The sequence below is a fragment of the Gekko japonicus genome, unplaced genomic scaffold, assembly GCF_001447785.1.
Source record: "Gekko japonicus isolate JY-2015 unplaced genomic scaffold, Gekko_japonicus_V1.1 scaffold398, whole genome shotgun sequence".
Classification (NCBI taxonomy): Eukaryota; Metazoa; Chordata; class Lepidosauria; order Squamata; family Gekkonidae; genus Gekko; species Gekko japonicus.
In genome coordinates, this window is record NW_015164676.1 from 111,003 (window position 1) to 137,060 (window position 26,058).

Sequence of the window (26,058 nt, forward strand, 5' to 3'; positions counted from 1 at the left end):
CTGGGTCCCGGGGCCTCGGCAGTCCACCTCCCCTCCTTCCGTTTCAGGGGAGAGCGTCCCCGTCACCAAGACCAACCTGCCGAGCCCCTCCGAGGACCCCAGCGCCCTGGAGGCGGAAGCGTACAGCCCGGAGGCGCACAAGAGGCACACCCTGTTTTGTGGCACCACCGTCATCCAGACCCGCTTCTACACGGCCGAGCTGGTCAAGGCCGTGGTTGTTCGAACGGGTCAGTGGGGCTGCTCGGCTGGGGTCGGCGCAGGGGCTGGGGGGGGGGGGGGGCGGAATTTTTCCGGGGCGCGCGCGTGGGATTTTTCTCTTGCTCTGTGCAGAGCGCAGGACAGTCTTCTTTGGTTGGCTACATTTCTACCCCACCTCTCTACCAAAGGGCTTGGGCGGTGGGTGCTTCCCCACGGTGTCCTGCTCACAGCCTCACAGGTAGATGACGGAGAGCAACAGTGACGTCTTTGGGGCAAGGAGGCCCTTGCCGGAATCCTGCCCTCTGACCAGTCTCCCCCACTGCCTTGTGGAAACTCCCTCAGAGCTCTCCTCCTCCGCAGGACTCAGCCACAGAGCAGGAGCAAAGGAGTCTTGTGGCTCCTGAAAGGCCAGCCGGGTTCTTGTGACGGGACCATCCCTGGGCTCAAGGTCCTGCCCTCTGATGCGTGGGACAGGTCGCCAGCATGCGTGCCAGCACCTACCTGTCAGGAGAGAAGTGGGCGGGGGTGGTGGGGAGCCAGAAGTCCATGGCAACATCCAGTGGGGAGCGGCCCCCCGCTGTGTGTTCCAAGGCAGTGTGCAAAGGGCTCCTGCAGAAGGACCAGCAGCCCCCCTGGCGCCAGCCGCCCCTCCCCTCCCCATAGATTAGCCATGCTAATTTGACACCCCTGGAGGAGAGAAGGCCTTTTGTCTTCATTCTCTCTGCAGGTGCGGAATGAGCTTAGCAAAGTTAGGGAAAGGTGCCACCGCCTGTCTTTGCTTTGCCGGTGGTCTCTGTGTGAGATCCGCATAGAAATGCCACTGGCCTTGCATTCTGGGGCCGTTTGGCCCAAAGGTTTCACTTTCCTCTCTCCTCCCGGGCGGGCGCCCGCCTGCCCTCCTCTGTTTGTATCATCTTTTAAAAGCAGAGTCCCTGCAGGGCCAGCCCAAGGAACCCAGCCTGTTGAGCAAGCTTTTTGAGTTCTCCAGAACTCTTCAGACGACTTCGTCATCGTCAGGAGCGGATTGCGCAATGCGCAGGGTCGCTTCGGTTGGCCTTCGTGCAAAAGGCATTACGTGGGCTTTGTGTCTGGACTGTGCAGTGCGAAAATCAAAGCGCCACACCAGTCACAGAGAGATAAAGAATAAGGCCCAGATCTTGTCCTCTTGTTGGAGGAAGTCTGAAAGACGAACAGAAGAACCGTGTTAGCAAAACACATAGGGATTTTTTCCTAGCAGAGTAATAAAAAATCATTTTTTTATCTGCACTATTGGCCTTGACTGTATTCCTTACCTTTTGGGTACCATGTTTTTTGTGCCTCCTTTGGTGAACTAAAGTCATCCTGCTTTTACCACAAAAAAGTCTTTAAGGGGCCACAAGACGTTTGTGTTCCGGCTTGAACACCTCCCACCGTCTTGCCCAGCTCTTTGACTCCTTTGACGGTGGCTCTCGGTGGTCCCTGTGGCAGACGTGGGCCCTCCCTAAGTGTGAGACAGGAGGTCCTTTGGGTCGAGGACAGTGCTCCCTTCTAATCTGTGGAGAGTCTTGTGAGCAAAAATTCTGCTTTGTGAGCTGCTGGCATTCAAGTTGTGAGTGAGCGATTTGGCTACTGGATAAATGAGTTTGCTCTGGAGCACCATCCTTCCTGAGCTAGGACAAAAATGTATGAGCCAGGGGCTAAAAACCTGTGAGCTGGCTCACACTCACTCAGCTTAGAGGGAACCCTGGTCGAGGAGGGTCTCTCCTCTCGGTTCATGAAGCCCATTCTGAAGAAGTGACCTGTGCTTCTGAAGATCAAACTCGAATCCCCTTCCAAGGGGACGTTCCCAAACCGCCGGGCATAGCTGTGTGTGTTTTTCTGCCCCACCACCGATCTGTCTGCTTTCCAACCTGTATCATGTTTGGGGTGGGGGTGGGGTGAAGGTGCTGCTCCTTCGGGGTTCTCTGAAGGTCTCTTTCGCTCGTTGCAGGCTTCAGCACCTCCAAAGGGCAGCTGGTCCGTTCTATCCTGTACCCGAAGCCGACAGATTTTAAGCTCTACAGGGACGCCTACCTGTTCTTGCTCTTTCTCGTTGGGGTGGCTGGTGTTGGGTTTCTGTACACCGTCGTCAACAGCATCCTCCATCAGGTATTCCTTTCTTCTCTGAGCCATTGAAGTCTTGGGCCAGCCTCAAGATGCTGTAGACCGCGGCCGCTTCTCACAGAGAGTCGGGTCCAGTTCCCTCCGTGGTCCTGGTGCAGTTCTGGGGGGGGGGGGGGGGAGGGGGGTTTGGGGGGCTGGCTTGAGGAGTGTTCTTTGGAACCACAGATCCTGGTGCTCACGGGCACAGTCATGGAGAGGGGCCGTGGCTCACTGGGAGAGCCCCTGCTTGGCATGCGGAAGGTCCTAGGTTCAGTCCCCGGCATCTCCAATTAAAAAGGGCCAGGCAGGAGGTGATGGAAAGACCTCAGCCTGAGACCCTGTAAAGAGGGGCTGTGGCTGAGTGGAAGAGCATCTGCCTGGCATGCAGAAGGTCCCAGGTTCAATCCCCGGCATCTCCAGTTAGAAAGGACCAGGCAGGAGGTGATGGGAAAGACCTCCACCTGAGACCCTGGAGAGCTGTAAAGAGGGGCTGTGGCTGAGTGGAAGAGCATCTGCCTGGCATGCAGAAGGTCCCAGGTTCAATCCCCAGCGTCTCCAGTTAGAAAGGACCAGGCAGGAGGTGATGGGAAAGACCTCCGCCTGAGACCCTGGAGACCTGTAAAGAGGGGCCGTGGCTCAGTGGAAGAGCATTTGCCTGGCATGCAGAAGGTCCCAGGTTCAATCCCCGGCATCTCCAGTTAGAAAGGACCAGGCAGGAGGTGATGGGAAAGACCCCCGCCTGAGACCCTGGAGAGCGGCTGCCAGTCTGAGTTGACAATACCAGCCTTGATGGACCAAGGGCCTGGTTCGGTATCAGGCAGCTTTGTGTGAATCCAAAATGGTCAGAGCAAGGGCCCGGCCGCTCCTCAGTCCTTGGGGGAGCATTCTGGGGTGAGCCCCGGGCTCTGCTTCTGCTAGTAGTGGCCTGGCTGAAGCTCACTGGCCTTCCTCCTCCTCCTCCTCTTGCAGGTTCCTGCCAAAATCATCATCATCGAGTCCCTCGACATCATCACCATCACCGTGCCCCCCGCGCTGCCCGCGGCCATGACGGCCGGGATCGTGTACGCGCAGAGGCGGCTGAAGAAGGTCGGGATCTTCTGCATCAGCCCCCAGAGAATCAACATCTGTGGCCAGCTGAATCTCGTCTGCTTCGACAAGGTCCGGCCTGCGGGCCCCCGTCCCTTGCTGGGCAAGCCCCGTGTGGAGGGGGCAGAGGTCCCCCCCCCCCAGCCTTGCTTCCGGAGCGGCCGTGCTGAGGTTGGCCAGGCCCCTCTCCTTTTGGGTCCCAGGTGCGGATGGTGCAGGGCAGAGCTGAAGGCAAGCCAGAGATGCTTGGCAGGGATGTGGGGCCACCACGTTCGCGCCTCATTGACCTCCCGGTCCCGCTAGCCTGACCCATCCCAAATCCTCTGGGGAAAAGAAGAAGAAGAGATTGGATTCATACCCCATGGCCCTTCACTACCCAAAGGAGTCTCAGAGCGGCTGACAAACTCCTTTCCCTTCCCCAGTCCCCACAACAGACAGACACCCTGTGAGGTCGGTGGGGCTGAGAGAGCTCTGACAGAAACTGCTCTTTTTCAAGAACAGCCCTTATCAGAACTAAGGCTTGCCCAAGGTCATCCAGCCAGGTTCGAGTGGAGGAGGAGTGGAGAATCAAACCCGGTTCTCCCAGATTAGAGTCCGCACTCTTAACCACGACACCAAACTGGCTCTCAGAAGGAACCGGAGGAAGTTATCCCTCTTTTCTCTTCCATGATTGGATTTCCTGATCATGAAAAGGGCAAGGGGGAGAGGGGAGGGCCGCGTCACCCGATCCCCGCACCATTCCCAGCCCCCCTCCCGTACCCGGTGGCCCCTTCTCTGTGGGGCTGCCATCACTCTGGTCCCGAGCTTTTCAGGGGTCTCGAGAGACTGCAGGCGCAGGTGGGGGAAGAAAATCGGTGAACACTTTCTGTTCCAGCTCAAAGATTTGGGGGCTTGTTGACTGAGAGTGAGGGGCAAATGTTTGTTAATATTCCTTGCTGAGAAACCATCCTGGTTCAGAGCATTCTAAAACATTCACCACAACACAGGGAGAAGCAGGCGACAAGCAAATTAAATAAAAGCAGCTGTAAAAACTCTGAACTCTAAAACCAACCTTTGGTTAATTTCTCTAAAGTATGCAGACTCTAATCTGGGAGAACTGGGTTTGATTCCCCACGCCTCCACTTGCAGCTGCTGGATGACCTTGGGCAAGCCATAGTTCTGATAAGAGCTGTTCTTGAAAAAGAGCCGTTTCTGTCAAGAGCTCTCTCAGCCCCACCCACCTCACAGGGTGTCTGTTGTGGGGAGGGGAAGGGAAAGGAGTTTGTAAGATGCTCTGAGACTCCTTTGGGTAGTGAAGGGCCATGGGGGTATAAACCCAATCTCCTCCTCCTCTTATTCACGAGTGTGGTGTGGTGGTGAAGTGCGCGGACTCTAATCTGGGAGAACCGGGTTTGATTCCCCACTCCTCCACTTGCACCTGCTGGTGTGACCTTGGGCAAGCCGTAGTTCTGATACGAGCTGTCCTTGAAAAAGAGCCGTTTCTGTCAGAGCTCTCTCAGCCCCACCTGCCTCACAGGGTGTCTGTTGTGGGGAGGGGAAGGGAAAGGAGTTTGTGAGCAGCTCTGAGACTCCTTCGGGTAGTGAAGGGTGGGGTATAAATCCAATCTCCTCCTCTTCTTCTCTTCTTCCTCCTCTTCTTCCTCTTCCTTCTCCTCCTCTTCTTTGGACGCCTTCCTCCAGCAGTTTGACTAGCCCAGGTGTAAACCCGGCCCTTGCCTGGGTGGGCCCGAGTGCCTCCGCCTGTTTCCCAGGCCCTCCTTTGCTTGGCAGCCTGGCTGCCTCAGTGGCCGTGGTTCCGTGGACGGGGGGAGTAGCTCTTGTGGGTGGCTTGAGCTGAGTTTCTCCTGTCAGCACTTTGACCTCGGAATCCCGCCCCCCCCCCCGCCAGAGGGGTCTTCTCCAAGGCTTAGCTGCGCTTCATACACCCAGGTTATTGCTCAGAGAACAGCATCAATCTCCCCCCACCCCAAACCCCTCTTGCATCTCAGTTGTAATTTGCACTACTGTGTCGAAAATGGCAGTGCAGTTATCCCTGGGTCCCTTTTGGACAGTGTGTTTGGGCCCCGCTGGGGAGGAGTGTGACAGTTCCTCTCACCCGTGGATGTGCATTCCCAGAATACACGTTATCTGTGCCCGGGCCTTCCTCCTCCTCCTCCTCTTCCTCTTGCGGCAAGCGCCTTGCTAACGAGTGCAGTGTTTATTGCAACTGTAGGGATACATTATATTAGTTAATAGGCCCCAGTTAATTCATGGGGGCCGCAGTGGCTCAGAGGTTAAGACGCTGAGCTGCAGACCGGAAAGATGTTCGAGACCCGAGTGCCACGTGACGGAGTGAGCTCCCGTCTCTGGCCCCAGCTCCTGCCAACCTAGCAGTTCGAAAGCAAGCAATTGCAAGTCGATAGACAGGTACCGCTTCGGTGGGGAAGGTAACAGAGTTCCGTGCTCCTCGGCATTTAGTCATGCCGGCCACATGACCACGGAAATGTCTTCGGAAAACGCTGGCTCTTTGGCTTGGAAACGGAGATGAGCACCACCCCCTAGAGTCGGATTCAACTGGCTTTTGAGCAAGGGGAAATCTTTAATTCTTGGCTTAAGAAACAGTGAGATGGGGTTGACAAGGAATCCATGTTAATGTTCAAAATGAAAGTTTTGAAGATTATTTTTCACAGTGAAGGAATATGCATATGCAGAACTGGTATTTGGGGTCAGTAATGACCCCTAAGTTTAATTCTAATGGAGGACTGTGTGCTTTTCCCATCGGCTCAGAACTTGGGATTGAGAAACCCCTCAATGGCTGATGCCTCCTTGTCTTAACTATAGCACTACCATAGTTATTGTTGTGTTCAGTGGAAGGTTTTTTTTATAATGGGGCATTTGGACCCCCCCCCTTGTGCTGTGAGTTGTAACTGACCCCAGTACCATTTTAATGAAACTTTCAGCGTAAACCATTTCCGCAGTGGGAGGGGTGGGCGTTGAACCACCACAGAATAATCCGTCCTTTGTCAGAGTGGAAATGCACGGGGGTTCGAGTGGTGCAGACCTGGGGGAAAAGTTCATGATGTTCTCAGTGACCCTTTCAGTCTTGGTTACAGCCCCAGCGTGGAGGAGAGCGGATTTCTCTTCGTAGGCTGAACTGTCCTGAGCTGCACCAGTCAAGTTTGGAGCGCTCTTGTCATCCTCTTGAATAGGGAAGCGGCCGGCTGGCGCCTGGGAGGCCCGTCTCTTTGCTGCCTCTCACTGGAGAGCAGACCTCCCCCTAGGGAACAAACAAACCCCAAACCCTGGGTTTCCATGGCCCATAGTGGGTCATTCCACCCCACCACCACCCCCTTCCAGAGGGGCAGGGAGGAGCGTGTGCCAGATCAGGAGGAAAGACCTGGCCCTGCTGCCAGCTGTCGCCTGAGAAGGGCACCCCGAAAGGGTTCCTCTAAGGCCACTTAGGTAACGGGCCTCCTGCCCTCTGCAGCACCTGGCCTGGTGCCATGTTCAGTTTCGTGGGGTCTGGTTTTCTCTGAGACCGCTGGGGTGGGGGGAGCGGTCTTTAGAACATAAGAGAAGCCCATGTTGGATCAGGCCAGTGGCCCCTCCAGTTCAACACTCTTGTGTTACACAGGGGCCAGAAACACCAGGGGCCACCAGGAGGTCCAGCAGTGGGGCCAGGAGGACACCAGAAGCCCTCCCACTGTTGCCCCCCCCCGCCCCAAACACCAAGAATACAGAGCATCCCTTGCCCCAGATGTAAGAACATAAGAGAGGCTCATGTTGGATCAGGCCAGTGGCCCATCCAGTCCAACACTCTTCTGTGTCACACAGTGGCTAGAAATACCAGGGGCCATCAGGAGGTCCAGCAGTGGGGCCAGGACACCAGAAGCCCTCCTAGTGTTGCTCCCCCCCCCCCCCAACCACAAAGAAAAAAAGACCAGCAGTGGGGCCGGGGCACTAGAAGCCCTCCCACTGTTGCCCCCCCCCCAGCACTAAGAATACAGAGCCTCACTTGCCCCAGACTGAGAGTTCGTGTCTATATACCTTGTGGCTAAGAGCCACAGATGGATCTCCGCTCCAGATCCTTATCCAGTTCCCTCTTGAAGCCGCCCATGCTTGTAGCTGCCACCCCCTCCTGTGGCAGTGAATTCCATGTATTAATCACTCTCTGGGTGAAGAAGGACTTCCTTTTATCCGTTCTAACCCGACTGCTCAGCTATTTCACTGAGTTGCCCACGAGTATCTTCCTCGCAGCCTTTTCTCTGCGTGTTTTTGTGCCTCTTGGCAGCCGTTGTTGTCTGGCCTACCACTGTGGGGCAGGAAGATGGGCTCCTGCCACTTGCCTGGGCACAGGGTTACGGGCGGTTTTGCCTTCTGCCCCGTCTGACTCTCCTATCCTGTCCCTTGAGCATGGGTAGAGTGGGACAGAGGCTGTCTGGAGAGAGCAGGCGTTGTCTGCACTGCGTTCCTTTTGCCTGGACGCGTCCCCCCAGCTTCCGTTTGCCCCGGCTCGACGACTTAGTGCCACGGGTCACGGAGAGGGAGCCTCGGCCCCCCTTGCCTTTATCGTGGGGGCTGCCTCCTTTCCTCTCCCTCCCCCCCCCTTTCATTTTCTTTTGCAAGGGGGTGGTGGTGAAGAGACACTTGTGGAGCGCTTCTCCCTCCCTGCGTGGGCTCAGTCCTCCTCATTAAGTGTGTGTCAGAGAGAGAGAGAGAGAGAGCACAGCTCCCAAACAGTCCCCCGTTCAGGGATCAACCCGGGCTGGTGGGCCAGCTGCACCTCAGCAGCAGAGTGAAGAGGAGGATTTGCACCAGTGGCCTGAGAGACATTCCCTACGGTCGCAAACACTGCTTACAGCTGTTGCTTTCCCACCTCCCTCCCCCGGCAGACTGGCACTCTTACGGAAGACGGCCTCGACCTTTGGGGGATCCAGCGAGTGGAAAACGCTCGGTAAGTGCCTGTCCGGCTGAGCGGAGGGGGGCTGCCATGGCTAGGAGAGAGGGGAAGGGCGCGGGTGGCACTGAGCCAGGATGCCAAGAGGCGGTTAGTCCCAGCTGGCTGGGGTGGGTCGTGCCTGAGTGGCATGCGCCTCTTGATCGCTGGTGGTGGTGGTGGTGGGGAGCACCCTTTCCCGGACTGTATAGCTGAGGTTGCAGGGAGTCCCATCACAGCGATGACTGGAAAGACAGTTAAAGTGACCCTTAGTTGCCTGGAATATTTTGTGTCCTTTCTCTGCTGCTCCGTCTCCCAGGGTAGTGGAAGAAGATGGTTCACGCGAGCGTTTTACGCAACGGGGTGTCTGGGAATGTAGGAATCAGATGTTCTGCTTTAGGAAGAGAGCTGCTGTGCCCGTGCTGTTGCCAGGCTGATGTCGGCTATCTCTGTGCTCAGCTTCCTTTTGCCAGAAGGAAACGCCTGCAGCAGGCCGCTGGTCAAGTCTCCCTTCATCGCCTGCATGGCAGCTTGTCACTCCCTCACCAAGATCGAAGGCGTGATCTCGGGGGACCCGCTGGATCTGAAGATGTTCGAAGCCACTGGCTGGGTGAGAGGCCGCGTCGGCCCCTGGGGGAGGGGAAGGCCCAGGAGGCCGGAGGGGGCCGTTGCATCAAGGCGCGGCAGAATCAGTCGGACGCACCGTGCAAAAACTCCCAGTGCTTCTTCACTGTATAGAAAAGACAGACTTCCCCGTCAGTGGTGGAAGACGCTGTCCCCTGCTCAGTTTCTAGCAAGTGCAGCCTGATGGTTGCCAGTGGCTTTCTTGATTGGTACGTCTAATGCTGAACCCAGGGGGGCTTCGGGGGGGGGGGGAGAGGAAGGCGAAAAAACCCACACCGTGGGGACCAGGTAAAGCTGGGGGAGATTTCAGCACAAGCCCAAGTTTGCCAGAAATCTCTTTTACAAAAGGGGAAAGGATGAGGGGAGGGGTTTAAATCCCCCCTCCCCACAACAGACACCCTGTGAGGTAGGCGGGGCTGAGAGAGCTCTTTCCAGAACTGTCCTGGAGAGAGACCTCTGAGAGAACTATGGCTTGCCCAAGGTCATCCAACAGGTGCAAGTGGAGGAGGAACAAGAAGAGATTAGATTCATACCCCACCCTTCAGTACCCGAAGGAGTCTCAAAGCGGCTCAAAAACTCCTTCCCCTTCCCCTCCCCACAACAGACAGACACCCTGGGAGGTAGGTGGGGGTGAGAGAGCTCTGACAGAAACGGCTCTTTTTCAAGGACAGCCCTGACAGAACTACGGCTTGCCTAAGGTCACCCAGCCAGGTGCAAGTGGAGGAGGAGTGGGGAATCAAACCCGGTTATCCCAGATTAGAGTCCGCGCACTTAACCACCACACCAAGCTGGCGGGGGCAGGCACGGGCTCCCTCTGCACCCAAACAGCCCCCACTCTCTGGGGCCGCTGGCAGAGCAGGGGGCAGCAGCGAGGAGAGGAGACCCCCCTCCAGAAGCTGGCTTCCCCAGGGCTGCCTCCCCTCCCCTCCTGCCCCTTGGCCCTGTCTGGGCGAGAAGATGGGGAAGAGCTTGAGGTGACTCACAAAGCAGCAACGCTGCAATAAAATAAGCCAGAGTGAAAATAACAAATAATCAAATATGCCATATGAAATTCTGCAGCCAAGATGGTGATATGAACACACAGCCCAGGGAGCCCGTTTGCACGTCGTGTCTTTTCTCAAACTTTTTAATGTTTTCAGGCACAATGCCGACAGACAAAAGCCACTATAATTAAAGTTAATTGCATTGGGCATACGAAGATGTGCCTGGGAAGCAACGCGGGTGGTGGGTCGCTTCCCCGGGGGAGACTTTTGTCCTCCTCCACGAAGACACCTGTGGCTGGTTCGGTATTTCTGCCCGCAGCCTGTCCTTGTCCTTCTGCTGGGCAAGTCACCATCCAAAAACGAATGTAACGCTATTCGTCGGCGGCGGTAGTGAAAACCACATACGTGCAGAGCCCCAAAATAGTCTGCCCCGGTGGCCAGGGCTTTCCCCTCGCCCTCCCTGCACACTAACCCGCCCCTGCCCCCCAGCACACGTCTCTCAAGCGGAGCAGGCTGAACAGAAGAGCACAGGAAGCTGCCTTCTCCTGAATCAGCCCGTCGGGCAACTGGGTCTATCTGGTCTACGCAGAGTGGCAGGAGTTTTCTCGGGTCTTGGGCTGAGATCTGTCACATCACCCGCTGCCTGGTCCTTTAAAAACAACAACAACAGGAGATGCCGGGGATTGAACTGGGGACCTTCTGCATGCCAAGCAGAGGCTCTCCCACACAGCCCCTCCCCAGAAATGAACTCACATGAAGCTGCCTTAAACTGGGTCAGTATTGCCTCCACTGACTGGCAGTGGCAGTGGCTCGCCTGAGTCTCAGAGATTTTTCCCATCGCTTCCCATGGTTCCTTTTTTAAAAAAAACTGGAGATGCCGGGGACTGAACTGAGGACCTTCTGCATGCCAAGCAGAGGCTCTGCCACAGGGCCACGGCCGTTCCTAAGCCATGCCTGCTCTCTCTCTCTCCCCCCCCCCCCCCCCCCCCCCATGGGACATGGCACTGCCCTTGACTTCTGTTCACGTGGCTGTGTTTCCCGCAGATTCTTGAAGAGGCAACGGAGGAGGAGACGGCCCTCCACAACCGCATTATGCCCACTGTGGTCCGGCCGCCGAAACAGCTGCTTCCGGAGCCCCCTCCGGCAGCCAACGAAGACCTGGTAGGGAGGGGCCCTGGCCTGAGTGCCCTCCCCCGTCCTCCTGCTTGTCCCAGGCGGTGGGGTCTCTTGTGTGTCTGGAGGGGGGTGTGGTTTCTGGGGCACCACACAGCGGCACAACACCGCCTGCCCTCTGGCCTGCCCAGCAGCTGCAGGGCCGGGCCCTTCGGGGTGGCCCAAAAGGAGAGCCCTGGCCCTTCCTTTTGCCCTCAGCTGGGGCATGGCCGGGGGTGGGAGGAATACTGTGTGCCGTTCTGGTCACTGGACCTCAAAAGAAGATCTTCTAGCATTGGGGATAGTGCAGGAAAGGGCAACTGAAATGATTAAGGGGATGGAGCACCTTCCCTGTGAAGAAAGGCTACGGAGGTCGGGGCTCTTTAGCTTGGAGAAACGACGGCTGAGGGGTGACACGATCGAGGTTTACGAGACGATGCGTGGGATAGAGCAGGTAGAGAAGGAAGTACTTTCCTCCCTTTCTCACAACGCAAGAACTCCTTGTGGGCACTCAGTGAAATTAAGGAGCAGTAGGCGTAGAACGGATCAGAGGAAGTCCTCCTTCACCCAAAGCGTCATTCACGCGTGGAATTCGCTGCCACAGGAAGTGGTGGTGGGTACAAGGACAGACCGGTTCAAGGGGGGGGGTGTTGGATAAATATCTGGAGCAGAGGTCCATCAGTGGTCTAGATGGGACACACCCTCTGGGGCAGGTGATGCTGTGTATTCTTGGTGCTTGGGGGGGGCGGAGCAACAGTGGAAGGGCTTCTGGAGTTCTGGCCCCGCTGGTGGACCTCCTGAGGGCCCCTGGGTTTTGGCCCCTGTGTGACACGGAGTGTTGGCCTGAACCAGCATGGCGTCTCTTGTATTCTGATGCCTGAGGCTTGAGAGAACAAGAAGGCCACAGGGTCCCTTCCCCAAGGGAACTGACAATCTATAGGGCTTGCTGGGAGGGGGAGAGCAGGAGGTCCCGGGGGTCAGCAAGAAGATGGCAATCCCCTTTCAGGTGCAGATGCTGAGGTTTGGTTTCATTGTTAGGTGGGGGTGGGGGGACTGAAAGGAGGGGTGTTCTGTGAAGGCTGCGTGTCGAAGGTGGCCTCTGGTAGGGATTTGGGGAGGGCCAAGAGCCTTGGGGGGGGGGGGTCCTGATCAAGCCCTGCATGAGGTGGAGCGGCCTGTCTGGGGGCCGAGGCTAGCAGCGTGTGGGGATGAGCTCTGGGCTGTGCCAGTGAGACTGATGCGCCTTTCCCTCCCTCTCCTTCCCTCTCTCTCCCCCCCCCCTTTCGGCAGGAGCTGTTTGAGCTTCCGGTGAGTGCCTCTCGTAGCTCTTCCTCTTGGGTCTGGGGCTTCCCAGAACGGGCCGGCCTGACGCTCGCCTTTGCTTTTCTCCTCCCGCCCCTGGCCGGATCAGGCCACCTACGAGATCGGGATCGTGCGGCAGTTCCCGTTTTCGTCTGCCTTGCAGCGGATGTGCGTGGTGGCCAGAGCCCTCGGGCAGAAGAAGATGGACGCCTACGTGAAGGGGGCCCCCGAGGTGGTGGCCGGCTTGTGCAAGCCGGAGACAGGTAACGGGGGTGAGGGGCAATGTTCCCTCTAAGCTGAGTTAGTGTGAGCTAGCTCACAGTTTTTTAGCCTCTGGCTCACACATTTCTGCCTTAGCTCAGGAAGGAGGGCTCCAGAGCAAAGTAATCTATGCAGCAGCCAAATCGCTGGCTCACCACTTTAATGCCAGTCGCTCACAAAGTAGAATTTTTGCTCACAAGACTCCACAGCTTAGAGGGAGCATTGGTGGGGGGTGGGGGCGCCCGGGCCGCTCGGCCGCTGCGGTGGGGGTGGGGCTGGTCCGTCTGAGGTGGTCTCCTTCCCTTTCTTGCCAGTGCCGGTGGACTTTGAGCGGGTGTTGGAGGAGTACACCAAGCAGGGGCTGCGGGTCATTGCTGTCGCCCACCGGAGGCTGGAGTCTCGGCTGACTTGGCACCGGGTGCAGAATGTGGGGCGGTGAGTTGCCTGGATCCGTGGGGCTTCTTCTGCCCAGGCTCAGAGCGGTGGCCGGCTCTCTCCCACGGTCCGTGCCGGGCGGTCTGAGTCTGCCCTCTCCCTTCTCTTGGGGGCCGGGCCCTGTGGCCAGCAGCAGACGGACAGACCGCCTCCGCCACCACCGCTTGCCAGGCAGACGGGAGGGGACCTCCGCAGCGTGGGCACAGAGGGCTTCAGGGAGCGCCGGCATTGCCTGGCCGGGTCAGAGCAGGGGTCCCGCTGGCCTTCGGGCCTCCTCGGGCAGTCCCCGGCAGCCGGGCGTGAGGGCGGGCTGTGCCACCTGTAGGAGAGAGGCCGGCTTCACTGGAACCAGGGAGGGAACCAGGGGGCCACTGGCGCTTCATGTCCAAAACGCGGCAGGGAAACTTTCAAACTGACTCCTGGGGAAGCTCTGGTTGGGGATGACTCAGAGCCTTAAAAACGATGTCGCCGTGAAGAACACGCGGGGAGATACTGGAGGGGGCAGGCGAGGCATTGAGGACGAGGGGAGGGTGGCCGAGTGTGGCAGCCATGAGGAAGCACCAGGCCTTTGGGAGGCGGGGGCGGAGGGGGAGGTGTCGGTGTGCCACGGCCACAAGCTTCCCAGCCACGGCAGGGGCGCTGGAGTTTCTGGACGTCGTAAAAGACTGTGCTTTTGGGGCCAGCAGGTCACAGAGCCAAGCAGGCGGATGGTGGGTCCTGAGCCTGGTTCTGAGCAGGACTCATGACCAGGGCCCCCCCCCCCGGACTGCTGAGTCTTGATTTCTCTGCTTCTTTCAGAGAAATCAAACCCCCCCCCCCCCAAGCTGGCGGTCTGTCGTTTTCATAACCGTGTTTCTTCTCTTTCCCCTCTCGCCATTCCATTGCAGGGAAGCCATTGAGGCCAATATGGGTTTCTTGGGCTTAATTATAATGCAGAATAAACTCAAGCGTGAAACGCCGGCCGTGCTCGAGGACTTGCACAGAGCCAACATCCGCACCGTCATGGTGACAGGTGAGCCAAGGCTGCCGCTGCTGCCGCTGCTGCTGCTTCTCGTGGTGGTGCTTTGGAGACCAGCTGCTGCAGGGATTCACGTATAATCTCTTTTTTGGGAGCTGGGGTTTGCAGTTGCCGGCAGGGAGCTCCCAGCCCAGCCTCCTGCAGGGTTCGTGGGGGGCCACGGCGCCGGGAGTGAGGCTCTGGGGAGTGGCTTCCGGGGCAGTGGGCCGGGCCGGCCACCAAAAGGCCCGAGCCAGATAGCGCTAGGCAACTTCATGAGAGAAGCCAGTGAGGTCCTACCAGGGGGAGCCCCATGACGCTGCCCTGTGCCGAATCAGAGCCTTGGGACTCCTTTGAAGCCAGGTCTACTCCAACTGGCAGCGCCTCTCCAGGGCCTGTGGGGGGGGGGGGAGGAAGGTCTTCCGCACCGGCTACTTCCTGCTCCTTTCAACTGCAGGCGCTGCCGGGACCTTCTGCACTCCCGGCAGAGGCTGTGCCATTGGAGCCACGGCCCCCGTAGTGCAACATCTTATTTCCCACAGCGGCCAGCCAGATGTCTGGAAGGACCCGCAAGGCCCAGGCCGCCCCCCCCCCCGGCTGCTGCCACCCCCAGGGCCTGGCGGGCAGTGCTTTGTATAAATACATTAAAATTCCAATATATATAATAAAATAATATTAAACTACGATTTCGATATAAAACACGTAGCCATAGTACAAGATGGCATCATTGAGTGTCCTGCCAGGCTGTCAATCATCCAGCTGGTGGTGATGTTGACGTTACGGCCAGGTGGGTGGTGGCGTCGATATTAGGGCCAGGGCCATGCAGTCGAGGCAGCCCCTACTCGAACGCCTGGCGGAAGAGCTCCGTTTTGCAGGCCCTGCGGAATGGCAGAAGGTCCCGCAGGGCCCTGATGTCCTCCGGGAGCTCATTCCACCAGTGCGGGGCCGCCACGGAAAAGGCCCTGGCCCTCGTTGTAGCCCCAATACAAAGGTGCTAATGGACGAACTTCTCCGGAGTTTTGGCATTCATTTCGTGAAGAACTTCTTCCAAACGTCAAGATGTGATAGTATTACTACCGTTGTACTGGATTTACATATTACATACTACCACATCTTGACGTTTGTTAGAAGTTCTTCACGAAACGAATGCCAAAACTCCGGAGAAGTTTGTCTATTAGCACCTTTGTATTGGATGTACACATTATGGAATAAGAAGCCACACTATCACACCTCGTTGTAGCCCACCCGGCCTCTTTCGGGCCCAGAAGGGCCATGTGATTTTGGGACCCCGATAGTAGTGCTCTCTGGGGCACATGTGGGGAAAGGCGGTCCCGTAGGTAAGTAGGTCCCCGACCCTAGAGGGCTTTGAAGGTAAGAACCAGCACCTTGAGCCGTATTCGGTATGCACGGTGGCTGACGGCAGGCTGCGGGACATGCAGCTGCAGCTCCGAGGGAGCCTCAGCATGGCCGGGCAGGAGCCCCTGGGGGTGGAAGGATTGCCCCAATGTCCCGTGGCCCTGACAGCAGCCCAGGTGTGCTCCGGCTGGTGCTGGGTGTTCTTGCCTGAGGGCTACGCCGGGCTGGGGCGTTGTTGTGCAGCGTAGAGGTCGGGAGGCCTGTTTGCCTCCCCGAGAAGCAGGTGTGACCAAATGTTTCAAATTCCAAGTTAAAAAGTTAAGGTTGAAATTCAGAAACATTCGTTCTGTAGACACCGAAGCCAAATAGTCGCTAATGCAAAATGAGAAGCTTGGGAAGGAAGGAAGGAAAAACCGGTGGCCCATTTATTGAAGACGTTGTGGCTAAGCGGGACCATAGAGCCTCTGCTTGGCATGCAGAAAGTCCCCGGTTCAGTCCCCGGCGGCATCTCCAGGGGAGAGGGTCAGGGAAGAAGAGGTGATGGGTGGGAAAGTCTGCCGATCTGAGTGGACCAAGCAGGCCACTTTGTGTGTGGGTGCCTGGAGGGTGTTTCCTGGGGGATCTGGGAGCGGGGGCGTGTGTGGATGAGGAGCGGTGGAGGCCGAGCCCCAGCGTGTCCCGCTCTGCTTGCTTGCTTCACAGGGGACAACCTGCTGACCGCCGTCTCTGTGGCTAGGGACTGCGGGATGATCCAGCCGCCGGACAAGGTGATCGTGGCAGAAGCCCTGGCCCCGAAGGATGGGCAGCCGGCCAGGATCAACTGGCACTACGCGGACATGCTCAGCAAGAGCCCCGATCCCTCGCCAGCCATTCACCCGGAGGTAGCCCTCGTCCCTGCCCACTGGTCTTCGGAGGGCCCCCCCCTCTGTCTGTGTGTGTGTGTGTGTGGTGTGTCTTGGCAGAGTCCAGGTGGGTCCTGAGCGGAACAGAAGGGAGGGCCAGAACCAGCTGTTGCGGGGCCTCAGTGGCTGGACTACCCAAACTCAGTGAGGCCTGGGAGATCCATCTGCAGGACTGCTTCCTTAAGAAGATGAGAGAGAAGCCAATGTTGGATCAGGCCAGCGGCCCCTCCAGTCCAACACTCTGTGTCACACAGGGGCCAAAAACACCAGGTGCCCTCAGAAGGTCCACCCAGCAGTGGGGCCAGGACACTAGGAGCCCTCCCACTGCTGCCCCCCCCCCAAAACACCAAGAATACAGAGCATCCCTTGCCCCAGCCTGAGAGCTCCTGTCTATGCCTTGTGGCCAATAGCCACTGATGGACCCCTGCTCCATATGCTTATCCAATTCCCTCTTGAAGCCATCCATCCTGGTAGCCGCCTCCACCTCCTGTGGCAGTGAATTCCATGTGTTCATCACTCTTTGGGTGAATCCTTCTTTCTTACCTTTTTAAAACGGGGAAGCAGCAGCAGCAGCAGCAGCGTGGGCGAGGCTACCCAATACTTTTTTCCCGGCTTTGCATCACCTGAAGCTGCTCTGTGTCCCACGGGGAAAATAAACATCTCTGTCCCAGGCCCAAGACACATGTGTGTTTGTGTTTGGGTGTGTGTTGGGTGGGTGGGGTGGGGGTTAAACTGGGAAAGCAGCATGGGGGTGGGTGGGAGGAGGGCAGAAGTTCCCTCTGCCCTGCTGGAGGAGGTGAGAGCATCCCTGGGCTGGGGTGTCCTCCTGGCGGGGAGGGGAGGGGAGGGGGTGGCAACGGGCCGCCAAGTGACTCGGTGATGTCTGTGTGTGGCAGGAGATCCCTATCAAGCTGGCCCCGGAAGACCTCGAGGACCTCCCCGCGACCAAGTACCATTTTGCGATGAACGGGAAGTCCTTCGCCGTCATCCAGGAGCACTTCCCGGACCTGATCCCAAAGGTCTGTAGGCGGGGCGGCCTCTTGGCTTCCCTCTGTGCTGAAGGCTCGGACCACCTGTCTTGCCCTGGCCCAATAGGCTCCACCTGGGAAAATGGGTTTTCATTATTAGAGATGGGGAGATGGGGTGTGTGTGTGTGTAGCAGGACACACGCAAGCTCTTGAGATCTGGGTTCAGGTGGGCTCGGCCGTGTTGGTCTGAAGCAGCAGAACCTGAAGCAGTCCAGTCAGGCACCTTGAAGGCCGGCGAAGGGCACGCACACGGAAGCTTATACCCCGAATTAAACGTCGTTGGTCTTCCGGGTGCCGCTAGACTCAAATTATGTCCTGAATTCCGGGGGGTTTGTGGCTTTCCTTTCTGAGTGGGCAGTTGTGTTGTTGCGGGTGTTGCTGTGCCTGCGATGGGACTGTGTGCTCTCCCCCCCCCCCCGCATGCGCCACTGTGCGCCACTTTCCCCTTTCCCGGGAGGTCTTTCCCACGGCTGCAGTGCCCTGGGTGTCCAGCAGAGGGCCGTGTGTTGGCGTCCAGTGCTTGCTGCCTTAGAAGGCCAGCCTGCATTGTGGCCAGGGGGCCAGCAGCACCCTGCAGAGAGCCCACAAGCCAAAGGCTGCTCGCCACCCCCCTCCCCCTCCCCTCGGGGCCTTGCCCCCCAGTCTGGCCCTCGGCAAGGGCGTGGGCTGAGGGGCTCTGGAAGAGCTTCTGCCTCTTTGGTCTGCAAGCGAATGGCATTGTCTATATCCCGCTTTCCTCTCCTGTGGTGGTGGGGGGTTTCCCCAGAGTGGCTGACGCCCGTTCTCCTCTCCTCTGTTTCATCCTCACAACAACCCTGTGAGGTAGGCGAGGCTGAGAGGGAAGCTAGCATGGGGGAGCTGAGCCTGTGTTTCCCGGACCCTGGCCCCGACACTTGGCGACCCCTACGCCTCCCTGGCTCTCAGGGCTCAGCGTTCCCGTCTTGCCCCCGCAGCTCGTCCTGCACGGCACGGTGTTCGCCCGCATGGCCCCGGATCAGAAGACCCAGCTGGTGGAAGCCCTGCAGAGCGTGGAGTGAGTGGCGTGCTCCTCGTGACCCGGCTGCCTCTGCCGCGGGCAGAAGACCCACCGGCGCTGCGGCTCAGCGGGTTCCAGGGCCCCCCCCTCCGCTGCCCCTGGGGTCGGGGTCGCCAGCGTGGAGAGTCAGGAGGGGGCCGCCTGTGGCACTCTGTGGGTCTGTGGCCTGGCTCCCCCTGAGGACGGGCCTGGTGGTGGTGAGCGGAGGAGTGCCCCGCTCGCTGGGCCCCAGGCCTCCTCCTCGCTTGCCCTTGGCGGGAGGCGCCCGGACAGGGGGGTTTCAGTGTAGGAGGGACAGCGGATGAGGCCGGAGGGACGGAGGAAATGCTGCTTTCCCTAAGAAGTCACTGGAACTGGGGGGGAGGAGGGGTTTCCCCGTTGCTGCTGCCCGTGGAGGGAGCAGGAACCCCCCGGGGGGGAGGGGTTTGGAGAGACGGAGGAGAGGCCCGTCCGAGGCTCCTGGCCGTGGGGCTCGAGGGGAGCCGCCGTCTACAGAGGCCGCCAGCCTGTGGATCCCTGTGTCGAGGGGCAGCACCGGGGTGGGGGGGGGAGGCCTCACCCTCAGGGCCCCCCCCCCCCCCCCCCCACCTCAAAGGGTGTCTGTTGTGAAGGCACTTGTAAGCTTCTCCGAGACTCCTTCAGGTAGTGAAGGGTGGGATATAAAACCAATTCTTCCACTCCTCCTCCTGTTTTATATGGGAAGATGATACACCTAGTCTATGTTCAGTGTTACGGTCAAGACCTGCTGTTCTGGGGCCCAAAGTTTGTTTTTGAGAACACCATTACTTCTGTTTCAGCAGCACTCAGCCAAATGCATCTGTACAAATCCACGTGGAAATCTCTTTCCTAAACCACCTCTTCAGTCTGCTCATGAAAGACAGTGCCTCTGAGTTGGGTGGGGGGGGAGCAAGCGCCCGTCCCACCCGGGAGTCCGAGTAGAAGGGCCGGGTGCCCTGCTTTGTGAGCCTGTCCTCTCCCCCTGCTGCTCCCCTCCGCTGCTCACGGGTCTCCTTGGCTCCTCTGTCCCGCCTCACCCACTCGGGCTTCCTGGTTGGCGGCGCAAGGGTCGCCACCTGGCTCAGGCTTCCCGTACCCTGGACTTTGGCCTCCAGCCCCCACGATTGAATGTTTGTTGGGGAAATGCCCGGGCCACTTCCGCCCGGGGGGGTGTGTGTGTGTGTAGAGCTCAAACAACGCAACGGAGCCATTAGGGCCAGTCAGGACACAAAAGCAGCACAACCGACACATTGAGCAGCCTAAAATGGCATTAGATAAAGCAGGCCACAAAACAGCAGGGGCAGGTGAGCCTGGGTAAAAAGGAATGTTTTTGTTTGCATTAGAACTTCAGGAGAGCCCTGCTGGGTCAGACCAGGGAGGTCCATCTAGTCCAGCATCCTGGTCTCACACAGGCCAACCAGTTCCTCTGGACAGCCAACAACCAGGCACAGAGGCCCTGCTGAGTCCGACCAGGGAGGGTCCCTCTAGTCCAGTCTCCTGTCTCACTCAGTGGCCAGCTAGTTCCTCTGGACGGCCAACAACTGGACATAGAGGCCGAGGCCCTCATAAGAACCTCAGAAGAGCCCTGCTGGATCAGACCAGGAGTCCATCTTAGTCCAGCCTCCTGTCTCACACGGTGGCCAGCCAGTTCCTCCGGAGCGCCAACAACAGGGCAGAGAGGCTGAGGGCTTCATAAGAACATCAGAAGAGCCCTGCTGGGTCAGACCAGGAAGGGTCCATCTAGTCCAGCCTCCCGTCTCACACAGGGGCCAGCCAGTTCCTCCAGAGCGTGAACAACAGGGCAGAGAGGCCGAGGCCTTCCCCTGACGTTGCCTCCTGGCTCTGGGATTCAAAGATTAGTGTCCCTGGACATGGAGGTTCCCCTCAGTCACCATGGCTGGTAGCCATTGATAGACCTATCCTCTGTGAATCTGTCTAATCCTCCTTTAAAGCTGTTTATTCCTGTGGCCATCACTACACCTTCTGGCTGCGAATGCCACATTTTCATCACTGGCTACATAAAGCAGTGTTTCCTTTTGTCCTACCTGAAGCTACTGCCCATCAGCTTCATTGTGTGCCCTCAGTGAGGTCTAGTATTTTGGGGGAGGGGGAAAGAAGTCCTCTCTGCCAACCCTCTCCCCACCCTGTGCATCATCAAAAAGGAAAGTGAGGTAGGTGCCAGGAGCTCCTCACCGGAGAGAGCATTCCCCAGCCAAGGTGCCACCCCCCCCCTCTCTTGGGTCACCACCCGGGGGGGGGACACAGCGGCAGAGAGTGGGACAGGACGGGAGGAGGCCGTCTTTTGGGCCCCCTGCCCCCCCCCCAGCCTCTGAGGGCGCGAAAGGCGAGAACCGGCACTTCGTACTGCGCCTGGGAAGAGGGGGGCCTTCCGTGCAGGCCTTTCAGCACGAGGAGGTGAGACCGTCCCTCTGCTGCATCTTCGGCCAACTGACGTTTGCGAGCCGTTTCCAGAGGGCAGCCCCCCACACGGAGTGCATGACCGGAGCCGGAGCCACACGCGTGAGGAGAGCCTGGATCAGGGCGGCCGGAGCACGCCTCCCTCCCCCCCCAGCCAGCTGCAGCCCTTCCCCTCGGCCAGGGCTGGTGGAAGCGGCTGCTCGGCACGGAGGAGGAGACCGGCGCCTTCCGCCCTGGGCCGGGGCCCGGCAGCGCAGCCCCCTCACGGAAAGGGGGAGCGCAGCCCCCTCGGTAGCAGGCCGGGTCCTGAGCCCCGGAGTGGCTGAGCTGTGCCCTGGGAGTCCCCGGTCTGGACTGAGCGTCCCCAGAAGGGCTGGGCAGGAAGGCTGCCCCTGCCGGGGGGGGGGGGCATGTCCCCTCCAGGAGGCTGGGCTTCCTCTTCCAGCCGGGGGAAATTCCTTCCAAGCCACACTGCCGCTCCCCACCCCCCACCCCCCAACATGTGGCTCTGGGCAGTTGTGCTGAGCGGTCTCCGTGCAGGGTCTGATGCCCACCAGGGTGGGGTGGGGTGGGGGAGGCCTCTTGAGCTGATCGCCAGCATAAGAGCATCAGAGAGAAGCCCATGTTGGATCAGGCCAGTGGCCCTTCCAGTCCAACACTCTTGTGTCACACAGTGGCCAGAAATACCAGGTGCCATCAGGAGGTCCGGCACTGGGGCCAGGACTCCAGGAGCCCTCCCACTGTTGCTCCCCCCCAAGCACCAAGAATACAAAGCATCTCTTGCCCCAGATGTAAGAACATGAGAGAAGCCCATGTTGGATCAGGCCAAAGGCCCATCCAGTCCAACACTCTGTGTCACACAGTGGCCAGAAATACCAGGTGCCCTCAGGAGGTCCAGCAGTGGGGCCAGGAGGACACTAGGAGCCCTCCCACGGTTGCCCTCCTCCAAGCACCTAGTACACAGAGCATCCCTTGCCCCAGCCTGAGAGTCCCTATCTATACCTTGTGGCTCATAGCCACTGATGGGCCTCTGCTCCATATGCTTATCCAGTTCCCTCTTGAGGCCGTCCATGCTTGTAGCCGCCACAATCTCCTGTGACAAGTGAATCCCATGTGTTCATCACTCTCTGGGTGCAGAAGGACTTCCTTTATCCGTTCTAACCCTAACGGGTTTTCTTAATCCTTTTGCAGCTACTACGTGGGCATGTGTGGTGATGGGGCCAATGACTGCGGGGTGAGTACCCTCCTTCCGAAGGCACGGGGCTCTGTTTGCCTGGGGGTGTCAGACGAAGTCGCCCTCACTCTCTCTCTCTCTCTCTCTCTGCCTCCCGATTATCCTCTGGCAGGCGCTGAAGAGGGCACACGGTGGCATTTCCTTGTCTGAGCTGGAGGCTTCCGTGGCGTCGCCGTTCACCTCCAGGACGTCCAGCATCTCCTGCGTGCCAAATCTGATCAGGTAAAGCTGCTCCGGCTTCCCTGGCGCAGCGCGTGGGCCGTGGGGACCCTTGGCAGCCACCGCCCGGTTCTGAGGCCCTGGAAATGCCTGGAGAGACGGGAGCTCCAGGGGCGTGTGGGGGGCTCGGATCCGGAGCAGTGGGTAGAAATGGGGCATTCTGCCCTGCTGGTCTGTTCGTTTGATATTTAGACGCTGCTTTTCTGTCGAAGACCCCCCAGCGGAAAGCAGACCGTTTCCAAAAAGGGGGGGGGGGGGAGTCCAGTTCGCTCCTGGGCTGGTCCCGGAGCCCCTGTGGCGGTCCCATGCTAAGCTGCCCCTTGGCCTTCGGGCCCCGCCCAGGCCTTGCACGCCCGAGGCAGGAAGGGGGGGGAGGCCCTCTCTCGGCCTCTGGGTCTCCCTCTGCCCCCAACCCGTTCCCTGGGGGGAGGAGGCCAGCGCCACCGGCTCTGCTGCCAGTCTGTGGGGCCAGGGAGGGTGGCACCACCGGGATCCAAATCCTGCCCCAGAAATAGGGGTCTGGGCCAACACTCCCACTAAGCTGTGGAGAGTCCTGTGAGCAAAGATTCTACTTGGTGAGCTCCTGGCATGAAAGTTGTGAGCGAGCGATTTGGCTGCTGCATCAATGAGTTTGCTCTGGAGCCCCATCCCTTCCTGAGCGAAGACGAAAATCTGTGAGCTGGAGGCTAAGAAACTGGGAGCTAGCTCACACTGACCCAGCTTAGAGGGAACACTGGTCTGGGCCAGCCGGGTGTCTCCTAGGATAGGAATTCATAGATATCGGACCACACAGGGTGTAGCTTATGAACGTCTTTACTACCGTTTGTGTATTTTGCCTGCACGGCGTGTTTTGGACGTATCTTTAGTCTCCCAGACACCGTGGCTCCTTGTATCGGTTGCTTTACAGCCGGGGAGCAGACCTGAGGGGGGAGAGTCTGCCTCTGGCCCTGGGGGTTTGGGGGCATTCGGGTGCCGCCGGCTCTGCTGGAGGTCTTGGAGGCGGGACCCCGCCCTCGGCCCTGCTTGTGTGCTGCCTGGGGAGGGGGGGGGAAGCGCTGGTGCCCCTCCGGAAGCGTGGGTCCTTTGGGCTGTCCGGCCCAGGGACTGAAGCGGGGGGCCCCTTCTGCCCCCGAGGAGCCCAGCCCAGTGTGCTGCCTGCCGACCTGACCGGGCGTCTGGCCTGTTCTGTTCTGTTCCCAGGGAAGGCCGCGCAGCTTTGATCACCTCCTTCTGTGTGTTCAAGTTCATGGCTTTGTACAGCATTATCCAGTACGTGTCCGTGACCTTGCTGTACTCGGTGAGTTTCTGGCGACGAGGCTCCCGGGAAGTCCACAATGCAGAGGGAACAGCTCTTCTTGTTGGCCTTGTCCAGGGGTCATTTCGTAGAAAAAGAGGTGCAGGGGCTCATTAGCATGACTCATTTGCATATGCCACACCCCCTGACATCACCAGAAGTGTGTCAGAAGGCAACACCCACCGCTCAGGCCCCACTGGACTGTTTTGGATGGCTAGCTATGGGTGGGGGGGAACGTGCAGATCTGTCCTCGCAGAGGAGGGAGAGCTTGTGCCTGAATAAAACCTGGTCTTAAAGGTGCCACTGGACTGTTTTGGACCGAGGTGTGAGCGGGGGGGGGGGGCTTCTGCAGCTTACCTGGCTGCTTCTTGCTCTTGACTGAGGGCTGCTGGGAGCAGGGGGCGGGGCTTGTTGCATGTGCCCGCTCCTGTGCGCTCCTGCAGGAAATGACCCCTGGCCTTGTCCCTTTCCCTCCCTCCTCCCCAGCCTCGGGCAGGTGCACACGCCCACACAGCTCGCGGCCAGAGCTCTCCCTTCTGGCCCTTGAGGCTCTGCAGGGCCTGGCCTGGCTTGGCCCCTGCGTGGCCTCGCCGGCTGCGGAGGAGGCCCCGGTTGCCCTTCCGCCTGGCCCGGGGTTGTGGGGGGGGGGGAGGCGCAGGCCTGCATGGCTCACCCAGAGGGATGGCCTTCCATCCTCCCCAGTTTCAGGTGTCCTGCTCTCAATGTGCTTCGTTGTAGATGCTGAGCAACCTGGGAGATCTCCAGTTTCTCTTCATCGATCTGGCCATCATCCTGGTGGTGGTCTTCACCAGTGAGTATTGCCCCTCCGGAGTGAGCCCGGGAGAGGTGGTGCGCGTGGGCTCTGGGCCACGCTCGCTCCCCTGCCTCCTGCGGCTCAAGCGATGGGCAGAAGACCTCCCTGGCAAAGTGGGACTGCGCCTCTGGCGGGCCCCGGGCGGGGATCTGGCCGCGGGGCTCAGCCCCCCGAGAGACGGAGGCCTCTGTGTCTTCTAAGAAACCAGCGTCTCGCCCCGAATGTTGCCCAGAGAGGCTGGAGGCCTGGCCCGGGAGGGGTGGGGGGAGAGTGCCCCAGCCTGGAGGCCCTGTGCACGTCTCCCTTGCTCGGAAGGGGGGTGGGGTGGGGGGAAGGGGACACACAGCCTCGAGCAGAGGACGCAGGCGGGTTGGGACCTGCCAAGCTCCCCACCCTCTGCCGGTCACTGCACTGGGCTGTTGTCTGGGGCTCACCGGTTGTGTCCCCGTCCCCCTTGCCGCCCCTCCTCTCTCTGCAGTGAGCCTGAATCCGGCTTGGAAGGAGCTCGTGGCGCAGAGGCCCCCCGCGGGCCTCATCTCCGGGCCCCTCCTGGGCTCCGTCCTCAGCCAGATCCTCATCTGCCTCGGCTTCCAGACCCTGGGCTTCCTCTGGGTCAGGCAGCAGCCCTGGTACGAGCCGTGGACCCCGCACTCCGAGTAAGTCACCGCGGCACGTGAGACTCGGGGCGAGCCACGGGCGAGATCCCTCTGCAGGCCGGTCGCTGGGACTGTTCAGCTGCCTGCTGGCGTGTCTTCCCGGGGGTCGCGGGGGCTCCCCCTTCTTGGTCCCCCCCCTGGAGTTGTCTTGACAAACCGGTGGGGGAGGGGGAGCTGTGGCCGCTGTGAGGAGGCCGCCCTAGGCTTTTGAGCCGGCGCGGGTGTGGGATCTGAGGCGGGGGGGGGCTGAGCAGCGGAACTTGCTGGGTGCTGCCTGAGCCAGGCGACTCCTCCCTCTCCCGCCTTCCTCACAGGGTCTCCCAGCTGGGCCTCCCTGGCAGGACGGTTCCACAGCTGAGGTGTGCGGAAGGGCTGGGAAAGGATGAGCCGAGGGCCCGTCCCAGGCCTTTTCTGGGAAGCTGCTCCAGAGCTCCCGCCCCTTTCCCCGTCTCCGCTTGCCAGCTGGGCAGCCAGTCTGCGAGTGGGAAGGCGTCAGCCCCGGAGCCCCCCATGCCAGGCGAGAACGCCTCCTCTGCCGGGCCCCCTTCACCACGCTCTCCGCCACTCTGTGTCTTCCTTGCTGCAGTGCTTGTGGCTCGCCCAGGGGCCCCGGAGACGCCAACGCCTCTGCCCACGGGAACGGGACTCTGCACGACGAGCACAACATCCGGAACTACGAGAACACCACCCTCTTCTTCATCTCCAGCTTCCAGTACCTCACCGTCGCTGTCGCCTTCTCCAAGGGGAAGCCTTTCCGGCAGCCCTGCCACAAAAACTGTACGCCTCTGGCTCGCTCTGTGGGAGGGAAGGGGGGTGGGGCTCAGGGGGGCTGGCCAGAACGGGAGCCACAGCCACATGGGCTGAGCCTGGGGGAGAATGGGCTCTCTGCCAGCTGGTTGCTGCCCAAAGAGGTTGGGCTGTATGTGCCCCAGCGCTCTGGCAGAGCTCTCTCGGGGCCCCATAATTCTTCCTTCTGGCTCCGGGAGATGCTTCCGGCAAGAGGGAGCACAGCAGCAGCAGCAGCGGGGAA

The 26,058-nt window shown here is 59.5% G+C and overlaps 1 protein-coding gene across 1 annotated transcript in view; it reads left to right on the top strand.

Annotated features, from left to right (window-relative positions):
• Positions 1-26,058, top strand: part of ATP13A3 (ATPase type 13A3) — a 41,663-nt gene that overhangs the window by 11,019 nt on the left and 4,586 nt on the right. Inside the window, exons 10-28 of the mRNA XM_015409281.1 lie at positions 48-227; positions 2,168-2,325; positions 3,289-3,477; positions 8,277-8,338; positions 8,780-8,930; positions 10,972-11,088; positions 12,370-12,387; positions 12,491-12,644; positions 12,957-13,077; positions 13,965-14,089; positions 16,133-16,311; positions 17,229-17,351; positions 18,314-18,393; positions 22,003-22,045; positions 22,158-22,267; positions 23,465-23,561; positions 24,297-24,369; positions 24,851-25,028; positions 25,615-25,805. Of these exons, the coding sequence (XP_015264767.1) occupies positions 48-227; positions 2,168-2,325; positions 3,289-3,477; positions 8,277-8,338; positions 8,780-8,930; positions 10,972-11,088; positions 12,370-12,387; positions 12,491-12,644; positions 12,957-13,077; positions 13,965-14,089; positions 16,133-16,311; positions 17,229-17,351; positions 18,314-18,393; positions 22,003-22,045; positions 22,158-22,267; positions 23,465-23,561; positions 24,297-24,369; positions 24,851-25,028; positions 25,615-25,805 (2,349 nt within the window). The remainder of the gene's footprint in view (positions 1-47; positions 228-2,167; positions 2,326-3,288; positions 3,478-8,276; positions 8,339-8,779; positions 8,931-10,971; positions 11,089-12,369; positions 12,388-12,490; positions 12,645-12,956; positions 13,078-13,964; positions 14,090-16,132; positions 16,312-17,228; positions 17,352-18,313; positions 18,394-22,002; positions 22,046-22,157; positions 22,268-23,464; positions 23,562-24,296; positions 24,370-24,850; positions 25,029-25,614; positions 25,806-26,058) is intronic.